At 49.0% G+C, this 17,510-nt stretch overlaps 1 protein-coding gene across 1 annotated transcript in view; it reads left to right on the plus strand.

The window, feature by feature from the left end:
• Positions 1-4,999: 4,999 nt before the first annotated feature.
• ABHD12 (abhydrolase domain containing 12, lysophospholipase) overlaps positions 5,000-17,510 on the plus strand; it is a 66,971-nt gene continuing 54,460 nt past the window's right edge. The window contains exon 1 of the mRNA XM_050951229.1: positions 5,000-5,180. Within this exon, the coding sequence (XP_050807186.1) occupies positions 5,038-5,180 (143 nt within the window). The 5' untranslated portion in view covers positions 5,000-5,037. The remainder of the gene's footprint in view (positions 5,181-17,510) is intronic.

Here is a 17,510-nt window from a genome sequence, read left to right on the forward strand (position 1 = left end):
CCCGCCCAGGTGCCTCGCGGCGAGCCGGAGGGCGGGACTTCCGTCGCTCCGCCCAGCCCCTGGCCTGAATGGGGCTGGGCTGAGCCCGTCACGTGCAGTGGCGAGGCCCCGCCCCCGTGGTAGTGCGCCTGGGTGGACGCGGCGTGTAGACAAGGCCAGCGGGCTGCAGCCCCCCCCGGCGGACCCCGCCAGTGCTGTCGGGGCTGGCTGGACGCAGAGCTCTGCGTAGCCCCCGAAGTGGCCAGCAGGTCCCTGCAGCTCCTCGACTGAGGCACGGCCAGGGGCCTCCACGTGCTGCTGCCATGAGCACCGGCTCCGCAGCTCCCATTGGCTGGGAAACACAGTGTGTGGAGCTCCCTGACCCCAACACCTAGGAGCTTCAGGGATGTGCTGGCTGCTTCCAGGGAGCCCCCCGAGGTAAGCACTGCCCTGCACCCCAGTCCCCTGCCCCAGCCCAGAGCCCCCCGAGGTAGGCACTGCCCTGCACCCCAGTCCCCTGCCCCAGCCCAGAGCCCCCCGAGGTAGGCACTGCCCTGCACCCCAGTCCCCTGCCCCAGCCCAGAGCCCCCTCCCACGCTCAAACTGCTGCGAGGGGGGGAGCGGAGCCCAGAGACTGCCCCAGCAGCGGCCAGTGCAGCTGGCCCAAGGGCTACCCAAGCAGCCAGCCACACTGGCTGCTGCGGATTCCGTGACCTCCATAACAGACACAAACCCTTAATCATGCTGAAATGTATGTAGCAACATTATATGTAAAGTAATGAACATAAGCTAAAATTATGACCAAAATGTGATTACAAGTCTGGGGAAGGAGTAAACCTGTTTCTCAAAGACAAAGAACAAGCTGACACCTCTAGCCAGGTGCAATCAAAGCTGATAGGCAATTACCAGTCAAGTGGCCATTCTTTGGCAGTGAAGGAGGGGCAGGAACAGATTGATTTGCATTTTAACAAACAACAACAACATAGAACCTCTGTCTCCAGTTTCCCATGAGACTCCATGGCTCCATCTTCACAGATGGAAGGAACTTTATCTAGGGGGAACACTCAGGAAAATGCATTTCAAAGGGTGATGGGGCTGTAAAAGTGAGGGGCAAAATACCCTGGGTAATATCTCTTTCTTTATCTCTCATTATGAGGAGGAGGGATAGCTCTGTGGTTTGGACATTGGCTTGCTAAACCCAGGGTTGAGTTCAATCAGTGAGGGGGCCATTTAGGGATCTGGGGCAAAAATCTATCTGAGGATTGGTGCTGCTTTGAGCAGGGGGGTTGGACTAGATGACCTCCTGAGGTTCCTTCCAACCCTAGAATTTAGTCAGCCACATTGCTAGGAGCATGTGTTAAGGTTTTTATCTTGAACCAGTATATTAAATCTTAGCTACTAGGAGGGATTTTGTCTTTATTTCTCTTGTAACTATTTCTGACTTTAATATCTTATACATGAACTCACTTAAAATCTATCTCTTTATAGTTAAATAAACTTGTTTTATTCTTTAATCAAATTAATCCAGGGTTGTGTTTAAAATAAATTGTTTGGTAACTCAGATTAAAGTAGCAAACCATTGTACATTGACCCCCTTACAGGGGCAATGGACCTCTAATATATGAACTGATCTCAAAAGCCATTTTTGAGGAAAATTTAGGACTGGGCATGCATTGGGGTCACTCTGCAAATAGTAACCAAGGCATCTGGAAACCAAAGCGTGGCTGGTGTATAGCTGGCAGGCTACAGCTATACATAGATACTCAGGACGTGGTCTATGCCTGCCTGCTGTTTGGGAGTGGCCCAGGTTGGAAGTTACAACAGCAAAGCATTGTGAGGCACTCCAAGTTGCATGGTGACAGAACCCCTCATTGATCTGGATTGCACCGCAGAATATGATAACGCATCCTTGCAGAGGATGAATTCTGTGATTATTTAGGTCTGAGGTCCTACAAGATTATCAACATGGGTGCAAAGGTTCACCCATCTGGTTCTTGTTGAGGTCTTTAATCTGGAATACTATTGTGACATAAACTTTTATTTTAGAATTTTTGCTTAGATAATGGCAGTGGGCCCATAGAAAACTACTGAACAAGTAGTTTGACTCCTAGGAACACCTCCCTAAAGTCTCAAAGACTTCTGATTCTGGATATGTTATGATACCAAATAAACAATTAAAGCAGCAAAGAGTCCTGTGGCACCTTATAGACTAACAGACGTTTTGGAGCATGAGCTTTCGTGGGTGAATACCCACTTCTTCAGATGCATGTAATGGAAATATCCAGGGGCAGGTATATATATGTGTGCTAGCAAGCAAGCTAGAGATAACGAGGTCAGTTCAATCAGGGAGGATGAGGCCCTGTTCTAGCAGTTGAGGTGTGAAAACCAAGAGAGGAGAAACTGGTTCTGTAATTGGCAAGCCATTCACAGTCTTTGTTCAATCCTGAGCTGATGGTGTCAAATTTGCAGATGAACTGAAGCTCAGCAGTTTCTCTTTGAAGTCTGGTCCTGAAGTTTTTTTGCTGCAGGATGGCCACCTTAGGGTCTGCTATAGTGTGGCCAGGGAGGTTGAAGTGCTCTGCTACAGGTTTTTGTATATTGCCATTCCTAATGTCTGATTTGTGTCCATTTATCCTTTTCCGTAGAGACTGTCCAGTTTGGCCGATGTACATAGCAGAGGGGCATTGCTGGCATATGATGGCGTATATTACATTGGTGGATGTGCAGGTGAATGAACCAGTGATGGTGTGGCTGATCTGGTTAGGTCCTGTGATGGTGTCGCTGGTGTAGATATGTGGGCAGAGTTGGCATCGAGGTTTGTTGCATGGATTGGTTCCTGAGCTAGAGTTATTATGGTGTGGTGTGCAGTCACTGGTGAGAATATGTTTCAGGTTGGCAGGTTGTCTGTGGGCAAGGATTGGCCTGCCACTTTCACAGGCCAAACTATGTACTATGTGCTATGTACATCGGCCAAACTGGACAGTCTCTACGGAAAAGGATAAATGGACACAAATCAGACATTAGGAATGGCAATATACAAAAACCTGTAGCAGAGCACTTCAACCTCCCTGGCCACACTATAGCAGACCTTAAGGTGGCCATCCTGCAGCAAAAAAACTTCAGGACCAGACTTCAAAGAGAAACTGCTGAGCTTCAGTTCATCTGCAAATTTGACACCATCAGCTCAGGATTGAACAAAGACTGTGAATGGCTTGCCAATTACAGAACCAGTTTCTCCTCTCTTGGTTTTCACACCTCAGCTGCTAGAACAGGGCCTCATCCTCCCTGATTGAACTGACCTCGTTATCTCTAGCTTGCTTGCTAGCACACATATATATACCTGCCCCTGGATATTTCCATTACATGCATCTGAGGAAGTGGGTATTCACCCACGAAAGCTCATGCTCCAAAACGTCTGTTAGTCTATAAGGTGCCACAGGATTCTTTGCTGCTTTTACAGATCCAGACTAACACGGCTACCCTCTGATAAATAAACAATTAGAATTGACAAGATATATTTGTTGAGAATCCTGAAATCCTTTTAAACTATGTTCTTCTAGGCAATGCTGTGAGAAGTGTATTGAAGACAAGCTCTTTAAAAGACTCTTCATATAATATAAACAGTCTTTTTTGTTTATTTTTATGATAGGAACGAGACAGGAGAGGAGGAAAGTAGTCTTTTTTTAGCCATTTATCATCTGTAGTTAAAATATGCCCAAAGCAAGATTATATGTGTAACTTTTCCAAATCTATATTAAGATTGCTGTGTGAAAATGTAACTCTGCTGGAGAAAAAAACAAGTGACAAATATGTCCACAAGTCTTTCATGCAAATACAGTAACGTTTCAGATAGCTGCAGAGCTAATTGGGATATAAAGTCTCCAGCTGTGACAAAGTAACTTGTATTACCAGGCAAAGTGTTTGAGGTAATACTGGTGAAAGAGACAAGCTTGTCTCTCTCACCAACAGAAGTTGGTCCAGGAAAAGATATTACCCTCACCCACCTGGTCTTTCTAATATCCTGAGACCGACATGGCTGCAATGTTGAAAGATAATGGTAGGAATACAAAGTGGAAGATGATGCTTAATGATTGTGCAGGGAACAAGAAGAACCCATTTTTCTTTTTGAGTGAAACTTCCCAGATTTAATTTTACTCTAACGGTGATGTGTTGGGGTGGACACAGAGAGAGACTTTACAGAGACCTCTTCCCAGAGTTTTGAGGTTAGACAAGGTAAATTTTTTGCGGGTGGAGGAACAGTTGGACCTGGTCAGCACTTCTGAAAATTCAGGTGTGGGTTGAAGTCATGGGGGCTCAGTATTTAGGGAGGAGCGCTGTGATTTTCCTACTCAGAAGGGTAGATGTGTGATTTAACTAGGAGAGGCATGAGGAAGGTGGCCTGCTCTGGATAATGTGGTGTTATCGTCAAGGCAAATCCGAAGTTGTACAGCCCTGGCACTGTAACCTGGATGCTAAGGAAGGCTGAAGAATGCGGGATTGACATTTTCTCTTCGGGTCATCTCCACAGCAGCTCTGTTGAAGTGGCAGTGAGGGTAGTGGTGGCCAACTCAGTGACTGCTCCGTTGGCCCTGGGGCAGGCTGGGCAGCCTTCTCCATGCGGACGTAGGGGTTGGGATGGAAGAGCCGCCTGCCTTGCCCCACGTGTCCAGTGACCTCCGCCTGGGCAGCACAGGGGTGCCCAGACCCTGGAAGGGATCTTCCCTAGCGCTGCCTGTAGGGCGCTGCTTGCAGAGGCCTGGATACCAGCCCCCACACTGGTCGCCGTGGGGCTGTGCCCGCTTGCCAGCACTGAAGATGGCCGCCAGCGGCTCGCTAGCCATCTTTAGTGTGGGCAGGAGAAGCTGGGCCCACCCTAGCGGCGGGTCATGCAGTCACGTGGTCTCAGCACCGCCTCTGATTGGCGGGGGCGGGGCGGGGCGGGGCGCGGTCTCGCCGCCGCCGGTGCGAGGTAGGGAAGCGGGTCTGAGCGCGGTGACGGGAGCCGCCTGCCCCGGTGCTGCGGGCGAGAGAGGGGCCGAGCCGCCGCCGCGCCGCGGGATGAGAAAGCGGAACGAGGCCGTGACGCTGGAGCATGAGCGCCCCGCCGGCCCGCCCGAGCCGGGCTGCAGCCTGAGGCACAACCTGCGCCTGGCCGGGGCCCGGCCCCACGGCGAGCCGGCCATGAAGCGGCCGCTCGGCAGGTGAGGGCGGCGCAGGGCCCCCGGCGAGCCCGGCTCGAGCCCCGCGCCGGCGCCTTCCCCCGCCCCGGGCGAGCCCGGCTCGAGCCCCGCGCCGGCGCCTTCCCCCGCCCCCGGCGAGCCCGGCTCGAGCCCCGCGCCGGCGCCTTCCCCCGCCCCCGGCGAGCCCGGCACCTGCCCCCCGCCCCATCGTAGCGAGCCTGAGCCTGGGGCAGGCGGCGGGGTCCCGGCCAGTGAGCCTGAGCCGAGGGCGGCTCCCGCAGGTGTGAGGGGGGTGGGCGGTAATAGGAGCCTATGTAAGAGAGCCCCCAAATCGGGGCTGTCCCTGTAAACTCGGGACATCTGGTCACCCTGGTTCATCGCTGCGGGGCTGGTGCCAGGCTGCCCCGGTCCCCAGGCAGTTCTGGAGCTCCGGCCCCCCCCGCGGGAGGGGGGCTGGCAGCGCAGGGACCGTTCACCCCCGGTTCGTCTATAAACCCTCTGGCTCTGCCCGTCGCTGTGCTGCCTGTAAAGCACAGCGCTGAAGCTGACTCAGGCCAGCCGTGACGGGGGTGGTGGTGCTTTGTGTCCCAGTGCCCTTTGGGCTGCCCCGCTCATGTGCAGGCGGGTTTCCGCGTCTCACGACACCCATTAGTAGTCACACCCTCCTTGGTAGTCTCATCACAAAAGCAAAGGCCTGTAGGACTCGGAGCATGGAGATCTGTTGGAAGAAACCCAGACCTCCTTGAAAAAGTGAATAGTTTTTCAAGAACTGAATCACATTTAGGGGAACATAAGGGGGAAAGGGCTTGTGCTATTTTTGAGTTCTGGGAGTGAAATATTCTTCGTATAAACCAGTTAGGATTAATCCTTCCCAAAGGAATACTTACACACAATCCGTATGGAAAAATACACTGTAACACGAGTTTTGGTATTATTTCTGTGAAAAACAGATCTTCCTGATCTCCCCCCCCCCCATGCTATCCTGTGATAGGCAATACACTTATAAATGAGAACCTTATTGATGTATCTTTTGCCTTCAGTTTCTTATGTAAATACCCAAAGATATTTTATAATTGAGGCAAGAGCTTTGTGGTTTGGGTTGCTGCAGCTAGATTGTGTTTATGAAGGATAAAAACACCGTGTAAAACTTTGAGTGCCTATTAGAAACCTACAGATTATCCTTTTCTTCTATTGCTTAATTACCAGGTACATTTTTCATTCATCTATTTTAAAGTTATTTTTGTTTAGTCATTTCTCTGTACTGAGGCAAGCTTCTGTGCTGTTTCTGTGCAAATTTTGGCTTGAACACTGCCGATGAAAGATGTCTTAAAAGAGAAAATACTCATTGGTAGCATTTAAGCTTAAATTTATGACCTACAGCTAACAGGTGGATCTGCTGTCAAAACTGTGGTACATTAGCACAAGTGTTTGATAATGGAGGATGGCATTCATTTGATCTTGTGCAGTTATTCAATCTGAAACAGTTGATCAGCTTCCCTTAGTGTTCTATTTGTGTAACAATTTTCAAATCTAATCTATGTCTGAATATATTACTTTAAAAACAAGTCTTAAATAAATGACAGGTGAATTCCAGCAAGTCTCTCGTTTTGGTGACTCTCTGAAACAGGACATTTTGTGGCAACATCTGGGAGATTTAAAATAAAATATTTTTATTGCATTACCTATTAAATAATATGGTATTGTTCATTGATAGTCATTTTCTCTGGGCTCTCAAGTTTTCAATGTACTATAATGTTTATACTATACAGATTAATTTATATAAGTTGTTTTGGAGAGGGATATTGAAAGAAACTTCAAGTTTTGGCAGCTGGATGGGGGACATTTAGGGTTTCTGGAGTCTGGGAAGGTTTGTCAGACAGTTTGGGATTGTGGGATAAGCATATTAGCAGCATGTTCCTGATTAAGTGGTCATCAGTGAAATAGCTAATGACCACCAAAATGTTAGTGATAGATTTCAGTCAGTATGATTTTGGAGGAGAATGGGGATGTCTGCATTTCTCAGAATTATTGTCTTAGGCCTGGTCTACACTACAGAACTAGGTTGAAGGAAGCCGCCTTAAGTTGACTTGTTAATGTATGTGTCTACACTACTGGGTCCTTTACGCTGACCTAAATCGCCTCTAATGTCAACTTCTTTAATCGACCTCTGCAAGAGGCACAGCGCTTAATTCGATTTTCATGGGTCGACTGCGAAGTAGTGCAGACGCAGCGTTGTGTAATTCGACTTAATTGGCCTCTAGGTGGTGTCCCACAATGCTCATCTGTGACCGCTCTGGAGATCATTTTCAACTCTGCTGCGCTGCAGCCAGGTACACAGGAAACAGGCCCTGCCCTGCTAAAGCCCCGGGAATTTTTGATTTCCCATTTCCTGTTTGATTACTGTTGGGAGCGTGCTAGCTTGAGCACAGCTGATCATGGACACTACACACCCCAAATGCGTTCCAGCCTGGTGTGCATAGGAGGTGGTGGATCTCATCGCTGTGTGGGGAGAAGAGTCTGTGCAGGCAGAGCTCTGATCCAGCAAAAGAAACGCTGACATCTATGCGAGGATCGCTTGTGGAATGGGGGAGAAGGCTACACGAGGGACACATTCATTCTGGTGCTGAACCCCACACATGCCAGTTCTACTCACCATTGCCGAAACAGCAAAACAGCACAGTGAATGATTCTGATTATGGCTTGCACCTGCTGCAATAAAGGTTTTTTTGTTTTTTTTTTTTATGAAAATGGCCTTGCAATGGAAACATTTTATGCGTGTACAATCGTCTCTTTCTTTTTTCCCATGACTGACAGCTGGAAATGTGTCCTTCATCATGTCATCAACACCTGAAAGCAGACTTTTGCTGATTAGAAGGAGGAGAGAGAGAACGTGGGAGGACATGTTCACCTAGATAATGACCGCCTCTGGGACAGCTGAGACAGAACTGAGAGTGTGGAGGATTTCACTGTCTGAGAAGTTAGACATAGGCATGGAGAGCAGACAAGCTTCCCATGAGCATGAATGTGTGGCACAGGATGAGATGCTTCAGATTATGAGGGACCAATCAGACATGTTGAGGCATCTGGTTGAACTGCAGGAACAGAAGCAGAAGGGTAGAGTCCCACTGCAGACCCTGGTGGACAGCCAGCCAGTATCACCTGGCGTGGAATCACCTTCTCCCAAGTGTTCCAAGAGGCATGGATGAAAATTCCATTATCTCTTTCACTTAACTTGGGGGTAGGGTGCAAGGAACAGAAGGCGCCTGTTCAGACCTTTGATGGTCTAGAATGCGGTGTTATGTTACACAGCTGAAAATGTTTCTCCTGTTCCAACTTCATAACCCCTTTTCCCCAAAGCTGACTTTTTTTTCTGTTCTCCCTCTTTACTTATGTCCATTAAATAAAGTAAATAGATTCAAGAAATAAATGTTGTTTATTGAATAGAAGCAGTGGGTTTGGGCGTGGGTTGGCTTTACAGGGACAGTGATACAAGCCAGGTGAAGCTTTGGGAAAGCATAGTGCAGACAAGCAGCTCACATTACTGTGACTCATTACTGAAATGGCTTTTCAAAGCCTTGTGGATATGCAGCGCCCCTTGCTGTGCTCTTCTTATTGCCCTGGTGTCTGGCTGCTCAAAAGTGGCTGCCATGAGATCTGCCTCAGCTGCCCACCCCTGTAGAAAATTTCCCCCCTTTTTTCCCCACAGATATTATGGAGCACGCAGCTGGCAGTTATAACCATGGAGATGTTCTCTTATAAGGTCCAACCTTGTTAGTAAATTTCTCCAGTGCCCTTTTAAATGACCAAAGGCGCATTCAACCAGCATTATGCACTTGCCGAGCCTATAGTTGAACCGTTCCTTACTGTTGTTCAGATGGCCGGTGTATGGCTTCATAAGATATGGGAGCAAGGGTAGGTTGGGTCCCCCAGGATAACTACAGGCATCTCAACATCATCAGTGTTTGTTTTGTGGCCTGGAAGGGAAGTCCAGGATTGAAGCTTTTTGAACAGACCTGAGTTCCTAAAGATGTGCTCGTCATGAACCTTTCCTGACCATCTTACATTGATGTTGGTGAAACGCCCCCTGTGATCCACCAGTGCTTGCAACACCATTGAAAAGTATCCCTTTTGGTTTATGCACTCTTTGGCAAGGTGGTCTGGTGCTAAAATAGGGATATGTGTGCCATCTGTCTCCCACCGCAGTTAGGGAACCCCATTGCGGCAAAACCATCCACTATGTCCTGCACGTTTCCCAGACTCACTATCCTTCATAGCAGAAGTCAGTTAATGGCCCTGCACACTTGGAGCATAGCAGTGCCCATCGCTGATTTACCTACTTCAAATTGGTTCCCCACTGACCGGTAACTGTCTGGTGTTGCAAGCTTCCAAATAGCGATCGCCACTCGCTTCTCTGCTGTCAGAGCAGCTCTCATTTTGTGTTGCTGAACTGCAGAAACTGCACAAAGTTCCTGGAAGGTGGCCTTACGCATTCAAAAGTTCTGAAGCCACTGCTCATCATCCCATACCTGCAAAACAGCGTGGTCCCACCAGTCAGTGCTTGTTTCACAGGACCAGAAATGATGCTCAACAGAGTACAGCTGCTCTGTGACTGCCAGTGGCAACTCTGAATTGTTTTTTTCAATGGCTTGCAGCAGGGCTGCTTGCAGGACATTGCTGTGTTCCGTGGGGCAGACCCTACTTGGGTTCTGGAAATACTGCAGGAGAAGGTGTGAGGTGTTTGAGATGCTCACAGCAAGAGTGCACAACTGAGCAGGCTCCATGCTTCTGGGGTTATGGCATATGCACAGGGTTTTAAGGCACGAAAACCACCGGGTTGTTTGCCATTGATATGAGGGAGGGAGGACTGTGCATCATGGGATGCTGACCCAGTGTTCCCATTCTCCCCTGCGACAATATTTTGGTCCTATGAGGCATTGCACAAACTTTCCAAAACACACTGCGGCAAGTTGCACTTTAGAATAGCTACCCATGATGCACTGCTTTGTGCATTGATGCAGGCGCTGCTAGTGAGGACACACTCCATCAAGACAATGAGCATGGTGTGGTCACGCACAATCGACTTAATTGGGAGGCTTTAGTTCAAATTAGATAAAGTCAACTTAATTTTGTAATGTAGACAAGCCCTTAGTCTGTCTGCGGACTCAGGGAAACAACACATCTGTTAGACTAAGTTAATGCTTTTAACCTTTCCTGCATAAACACAAAAGATCTTTACTTTTAAAATAATAGCTTAGACTGTTGCTCAGCTCTGCAGCAAAAGTCGATCATGTGGCTGATCCTATGATTCTGGAATGCACTAGGCTGTGAAAGTAATGCCAGGGTATGGCTACATTTGGAATTTCAAAGCGCTGCCACGGCAGCGCTGCGGGAGCGCTACCGCGGCAGCGCTTTGAAGTGTGAGTGTACTCAGAGCGGCAGCGCTGGGAGAGAGCTCTCCCAGCGCTGCATGTAAACCACATCCCTTACGGGTGTAGCGTGCAGCGCTGGGAGCCGTGCTCCCAGCGCTGCTGCCCTGATTACACTGACGCTTTACAGCGCTGTATCTTGCAGCGCTCAGGGAGGTGTTTTTTCACACCCCAGTTGCAGCGCTGTAAAGTGTGAGTGTTTGTTACAGTGCTAATGAATGGCAACTTTAAAGTAGTAGCACAGCATTAGCCTGGGCTTCCCAACAGGATTTACTGCATTTTATCTTAATTAAGGTGGCTCAGGTGCAGCTCTTCAGAGCAACACAAGCCCTAAACAGCAAAGTAATCATAACTGTAGGTAACATTTGCAGAATACAGTACTAATCTACAAGGAGTAGCCTACCACCATCAATCAATATGTTCAATCACACTAGTAACCTTTCTGTTCCTCTGTTTCAGTTCATGCTGCCACCCAGTGTTCATACATTCCAGAACGGAGAATTATACTGAAGTGCACAAACACCTGTTTGTTTAGCTATTTTGTTGTAACATATTATGAATATACATTTGAAAATGGTTGTGTACATTTGGATAAGATTTATGTGGTTTGGTTAATGTATATTGTAGTTGATGTGACTGTTAGTGGTAATGTAGATGTTGCTTTTCAGAAGGTAAGAAATAAGTTTATTTAATCAGTGCTTGAATTCTTTGTCTGGTATATGGTGATACAAAAACTGTAAATATTATATAGTCACATTTTCAGAAATGTTCACTAATTTTATGGACCTCCAATTCCTGTGTTCCTACCTTGAGACACTTTCAGCACCTCCGAAAATCAGTCAGTTTCTTCTTAGTACAGGCACAAAAAATTAGTGAATGATTTTGAAAACAGTAGCCATCATTATTAAGTATAGCATTGGAACATTCAAGCGTAGGCTGTACCGTTCTTGGTATCTATCTATCTACAAAAGGTCTTGTAATTTATCTTTAAGATCTAAACTACTTCCAGTGCTGGCTGGTTTAAAAGCAGGATCTTCAAGCCTGCTGAAGATTGGTATGTTACAAAACCATCTTTGCCCCCACCCCTTTAAAAATGTAAATAACACCGGTAAAGCAATATAGTGTGTGATACAGCACGGCCAGAGGGCAGCAGGAGAGTGTTACCAGGGAGCCTTATTCCCTGCAAGGGGAGGAAGGTCTGTTATAGATTAACTAGAGCACCTGAAGCCAATTAGAGCACCAGCAGTCAGTCATGTGATAGAAACCCCTGCTTCAGTCAGACAGTGCGGGAGTTGGAGCAGGAAGGTTTGATTGGAGCAGAGAGCAGTTTGAAGGAGTTGGAGAAGAGAACAGTAGTGAAGAGAGACAAAAGGAAAGTTTGGAGGAGTGCTGCGGTGGGCTGAGAAATCCAAAAGAAACCCTAGGTAAGGGGCACCTGGCTTGTGTAAAAGGAGGGCAAGAAGCCCCTTCCCAAGCTGAAGGGCAGGAGAGGGAAGTAGCCCAGGGGAAGGAACCGCTAGTTCAAGTGATTCACCACAAACCTCAGGGCCCCTGGGTTGGGACCTGGCGAAGAGGGTGGGCCCAGGTCCCTCCCTCTCCACTCCCCTCCTCAAGGACACTAGTGGGGTAATTAAAATACCGGTTCAGAGGCAAGCAATGGCGCCCTGAACCTTCCCCAAAGAAGAGAAAGTGCAAGACCCAGCATAACAGTACCGGCAATTTGCCACACGTGGTGTCAGGGGTGGGATTTGTGCGCTGGGGACTTAGTCCAGGGTTAGGCAAAACCCTCCCATCCTTAAGATGGACGACGTGGTCAAGGCCCTTCTACAAGCCACCGTGGCCCAGCAGGAGGCTACCCAGGTCCAAGCAACCGCCCAACCGGAGGCGACTAGAATGCAGCAGGAGACCAATCATCTGTTGATGAGTCAGGCTGCTCAGGACCGAGCCCTGCTGAAAGACCTGGTGAACCAGATGAATGCCCTTATGGAGCAGAATCGCAACTGTGAAGGGACCCGGACCATATGGGCTAGCCATTGCCTACAGAAAATTACACGGGAGGATGATGTGGAGGCATACCTCCTGGCTTTTGAAAGAGCAGCCCGGCGGGAGGCCTGGCCCCGAGATCAGTGGTCTGGTATTCTTGCCCCATTCCTGTGTGGGGAAGCCCAGAAGGTCTACTACGATATGGCTGCAGAGGCTGCAGCAGATTATTCCCAGCTAAAGGCAGAAATCCTGGCCAGGTTCGGAATAACGACGGCACTGCGAGCCCAGAGGTTCCGTGACTGGCAATATACGGAGGACAAGACACCCCGATCACAATTGTTTGACCTGATCCACCTGACCCGGAAATGGCTGCGCCCTGAGGCCCTCATCTCTGAGAAGATGATGGAGGTACTGGTATTGGACCAGTATACGAGGGGGCTACCACCAGGTCTCAGGTCTTGGTTTGGCCAGAATGATCCCTCTACCTATGACAAATTGGTCTCCCTCGTGGAAAGACAGCTGGCAGCCCGCGAACTCTTCCAGACCCCAGGCAGGGAGACATGACATTCCAGGAAGCCAACCCCAAACCCAAGGCCCTGGGCTGTCGAGTACTATAGGAGAACTGTAACCGGGAGGAAAGACACTGAGGAATGGCTCGAGGCCAGGAAGGGACCTGGGGGTTTAGGGAGAGAGGTGGGGGACCGGCCAAATAGCCCCAGGCAGAGGGTGACAAACGGAATAAGGGGGCGGTGTTATGAGTGTGGGGAATTGGGGCATATAGCAGCCCAATGCCCCAACAAGGAAGAACCTATGCAGTGTAATCTGGGGGATTACGGGGAGCAATGTGGCCTAATCGGCCTAGTAGGGGTCACAATGACCTCACATGGATATACCAGACCAGTAAAAATGAATGGTATAAAGACCATAGCATTAATAGATTCCGGGAGTGCTGTCACGCTGGTCTCGGGGAAGTTGGTGGGAACAGACCAGCTAACCTGGGCCAAAAACACAGGGGTAATGTGCGTACATGGCACTGTGAATTTTTACCCTACAATTCCGGTACGGATTGAGATTCAGGGAAATACTATCAGGGTTTCTGCAGGGGTGGTCCCCAAGCTCCCCTACCCTGTTTTGATTGGGAGAGACTTCCCCTGGTTTGAAAGCTTACTTACCCCAATAGAGCTAGGGGAGGGTAGCAACCCCTAGGCTGAGACAGAGGCAACTACAGATAGCCTCACCCCAGTGTTTGCCGAATTTGCTCCAGAGTTATTCTCATCCCCTGGAAAACCCTGAAGGTCTAGGCGAGAACGAAGGGCAGATAAAAGGTTAGGGACCAGGATTCTAGCAGCGAATCAAAAAACTTCCCTTGTGGGTAGGCGATCCTGCTCAGGAGATAATTCAGGCCAAGGAAAACTCGGAGGCGGTTCCTAGCCCAAGTGGGAGCACCCCAGGGGGAAGAGTAGAAATAGGCCCCCTAGAATTGGGTCAGTTCGGTACTGCACGTGAGACTTTTGGGCAGGACCAGGCCGAAGATCCATTATATGCGAACGTGAGGGAGGAGGTAGTGGAAGTAAATGGTGTGCCTGTGGAAGGAAAAATCAAAGGCCCAAGGCCATATTATGTGCTCAAACACGATCTTTTGTACAGGATAGAGCAAATAGGAGGGGAAGAAGAAGAGCAACTCTTAGTCCCACGGAAACACATACGGGCAGTACTAGAGTTAGCTCACTGTCATCTATTTGGGGGACATCTAGGGATAGACAAGACACTGGATAGAATCCTAAGAAGGTTTTATTGGCCAGGGATATGCGCAGAAGTCCAGCGTTATTGTGCCTCCTGCCCTGAATGCCAATTGCATAGCCCCCGACCTCACTTGCGGGCCCCATTAGTATCTTTGCCTATTATTGATGTCCCTTTCGAGAGGATAGCCATGGACATAGTGGGCCCATTAGAAAAATCAGCATGGGGCCACTGAAATGTACTAGTCATCCTTGACTATGCCACGCGGTATCCAGAGACCATTCCTTTAAGAAACCCCACATCCAAGGCAATAGCAAAAGAACTACTAGAGGTTTTTGCCAGAGTTGGCATCCCTAAGGAGATCCTGACAGACCAGGGAACCCCGTTCATGTCAAAACTAATGAAAGACTTATGTGCCCTGCTCCGTATCCAGGCCATACGGACCTCAGTCTACCATCCACAAACAGATGGACTGGTCGAGCAATTTAATCGTACCCTTAAAAGTATGATCCGGAAGGTGGTAGCACAGGATGGAAAAGACTGGGATACCCTTCTACCATATCTAATGTTTGCTATACGGGAAGTCCCCCAGGCGTCCACGGGTTTTTCTCCCTTTGAACTATTATATGGACGCCACCCACACGGGATATTAGATATCGCCAAGGAAGATTGGGAGGAACAACCCAACCCAGGAAAGAATGTCATTGAGCACGTGACACAGATGAGAGAGAGAATAACTCGAGTAACTCTGATAGTACGGGAACATTTGGAAAAAGCACAAGAGGCCCAGCGGACATATTACAACCGTCGGGCGAAAGTACGGAGATTTCAGCCGGGGGAACGGGTGATGGTGTTAGTACTGACAGCAGAAAGCAAACTTCTAGCCAGCTGGCACGGACCATATGAGATAGTGGAAGCCATTGGGGAAGTGAACTATAAGGTTAGACAACCAGACCGCCGAAAGCCAGAGCAAATCTACCACATCAACTTACTGAAGCCCTGGCATGAGAGAGAGACGTGTCTGGTCATTCGAGGAGCTCTGCCTCAGACAGATGACCCACAGGGACAGGTAAAGATATCTCCTGAATTAACCCCAGAACAACGAACAGAGGTCATTGAAATGATCCACCAGAACTAGGACGTATTCTGTACACAACCGGGCCGAACAACACTAGTCCAACATCATATTGTCACCAGCCCCGGAGTAAGGGTGACGATAAGACCATACCGAATACCGGAAGCCAAAAGGGAAGAAATTAGGATGGAAGTGAAGAAGATGCTGGAACTCGGGGTCATTGAAGAATCTCACAGCCAGTGGTCCAGTCCGATCGTCCTAGTCCCCATGCCTGATGGCACCCTGAGGTTTTGTAATGACTTCCGGAAATTGAATGAAGTATCCCACTTTGATGCCTACCCGATACCACGCATTGACGAGCTAGTTGATCAGTTAGGCAAGGCCCGATACCTAACCACTCTGGATCTGACCAAAGGATATTGGCAAATTCCCCTGGCCAAGGATGCCAAAGAAAAAACTGCCTTCTCTACACCCGATGGCCTGTTTCAATACACTGTCCTCCCTTTCGGACTCCATGGGGCCCCTGCAACATTCGAAAGACCTATGGATAAGTTATTACAACCCCATGCCAAGTATGCTGCTGCCTATTTAGACGACATAGTCATACATAGTCCTGACTGGGAAACGCACCTAGAAAAAGTAGAAACAGTGCTGGACGCCCTGCAAAAGGCCGGTCTCACTGCTAACCCTCTCAAGTGTGCGATAGGACTAACTGAGGCCAGATACCTTGGGGTTTTACCAAACCTCTCCCTACTACATGCCCAATGGAACAAAGTGGAGGCAATACTAGGTTGGCCTCGACCAATCTGCAAAAAGCAGGTCAGAGCATTTTTAGGAATAGTAGGATACTATCGGAGATTCATCCCTCATTTCGCCACAAGAGCAGGGCCATGGATGGATCTGATAAAAGCTCGGGGCCCTGAGATAGTGAAGTGGACTGATGCGACAGAAGAAGCATTTGCAGATTTACGGACAGCCCTAAGCTGCCATCCAGTACTCATAGCCCCAGACTTCGAGATGGAGTTTATCCAAAAAACGGACGCCTCGGAGGTGGGGCTCGGTGCCGTCCTTTCCCAGATGGTAGGGGAGGAGGAGCGCCCCATCTTGTACCTCAGCCGGAAGCTCCTCCCCAGGGAACAAAAGTACGCGGTTGTCGAAAAGGAATGTGTGGCGATAAAATGGGCTATGGAGACTCTCCGCTACTATCTCCTGGGGTGGCGGTTTACCCTTGTGACAGACCACACCCCGCTCCAGTGGATGCACAGGAACAAGGAGAAGAACGCCAGAGTGACGAGGTGGTTCATCTGCAGCCTTTCCATTTTCGGGTCCAGCATAGAGCTGGAAGCCAACATGGCAACGCTGATGGCCTATCGTAACGGCACTGCCTCTCGTCCCAAGTAGCCCAACCCCTTGGTGTTGAGCATGGGGGGGATATGTGATACAGCATGGCCAGAGGGCAGCAGGAGAGTGTTAGCAGGGATCCTTATTCCCTGCTAGGGGAGGAAGGTCTGTTATAGATTAATTAGAGCACCTGAAGCCAATTAGAGCACCAGCAGTCAGTCATGTGATAGAAACCCCTGCTTCAGTCAGACAGTGTGCGAGTTGGAGCAGGAAGGTTTGGTTGGAGCAGAGAGCAGTTTGAAGGAATTGGAGAAGAGAACAGTAGTGAAGAGAGACAAAAGGAAAGTTTGGAGTAGTGCTGCGGTGGGCTGAGAAATCCAAAAGAAACCCTAGGTAAGGGGCACCTGGCTTGTGTAAAAGGAGGGCAAGAAGCCCCTTCCCAAGCTGAAGGGCAGGAGAGGGAAGTAGCCGAGGGGAAGAAACCGCCAGTTCAAGTGATTCACCACAAACCTCAGGGCCCCTGGGTTGGGACCTGGCGAAGAGGGTGGGCCCAGGTCCCTCCCTCTCCACTCCCCTTCCCTCCTCAAGGACACTAGTGGGGTAATTAAAATACCGGTTCAGAGGCAAGCAATGGCGCCCTGAAACCTTCCCCAAAGAAGAGAGAGCATGAGACCCAGCATAACAGTATCGACAATTTGCCACAAGTGATAAACTTCCAGAAAGTGGACTTGATTCTTCTGAATCCAAATTTTATTGGAGATTAGAAACAATTTTATAAGTGTTAAG

The sequence above is a fragment of the Gopherus flavomarginatus genome, chromosome 4, assembly GCF_025201925.1.
Source record: "Gopherus flavomarginatus isolate rGopFla2 chromosome 4, rGopFla2.mat.asm, whole genome shotgun sequence".
In the NCBI taxonomy this organism is placed as follows: Eukaryota; Metazoa; Chordata; order Testudines; family Testudinidae; genus Gopherus; species Gopherus flavomarginatus.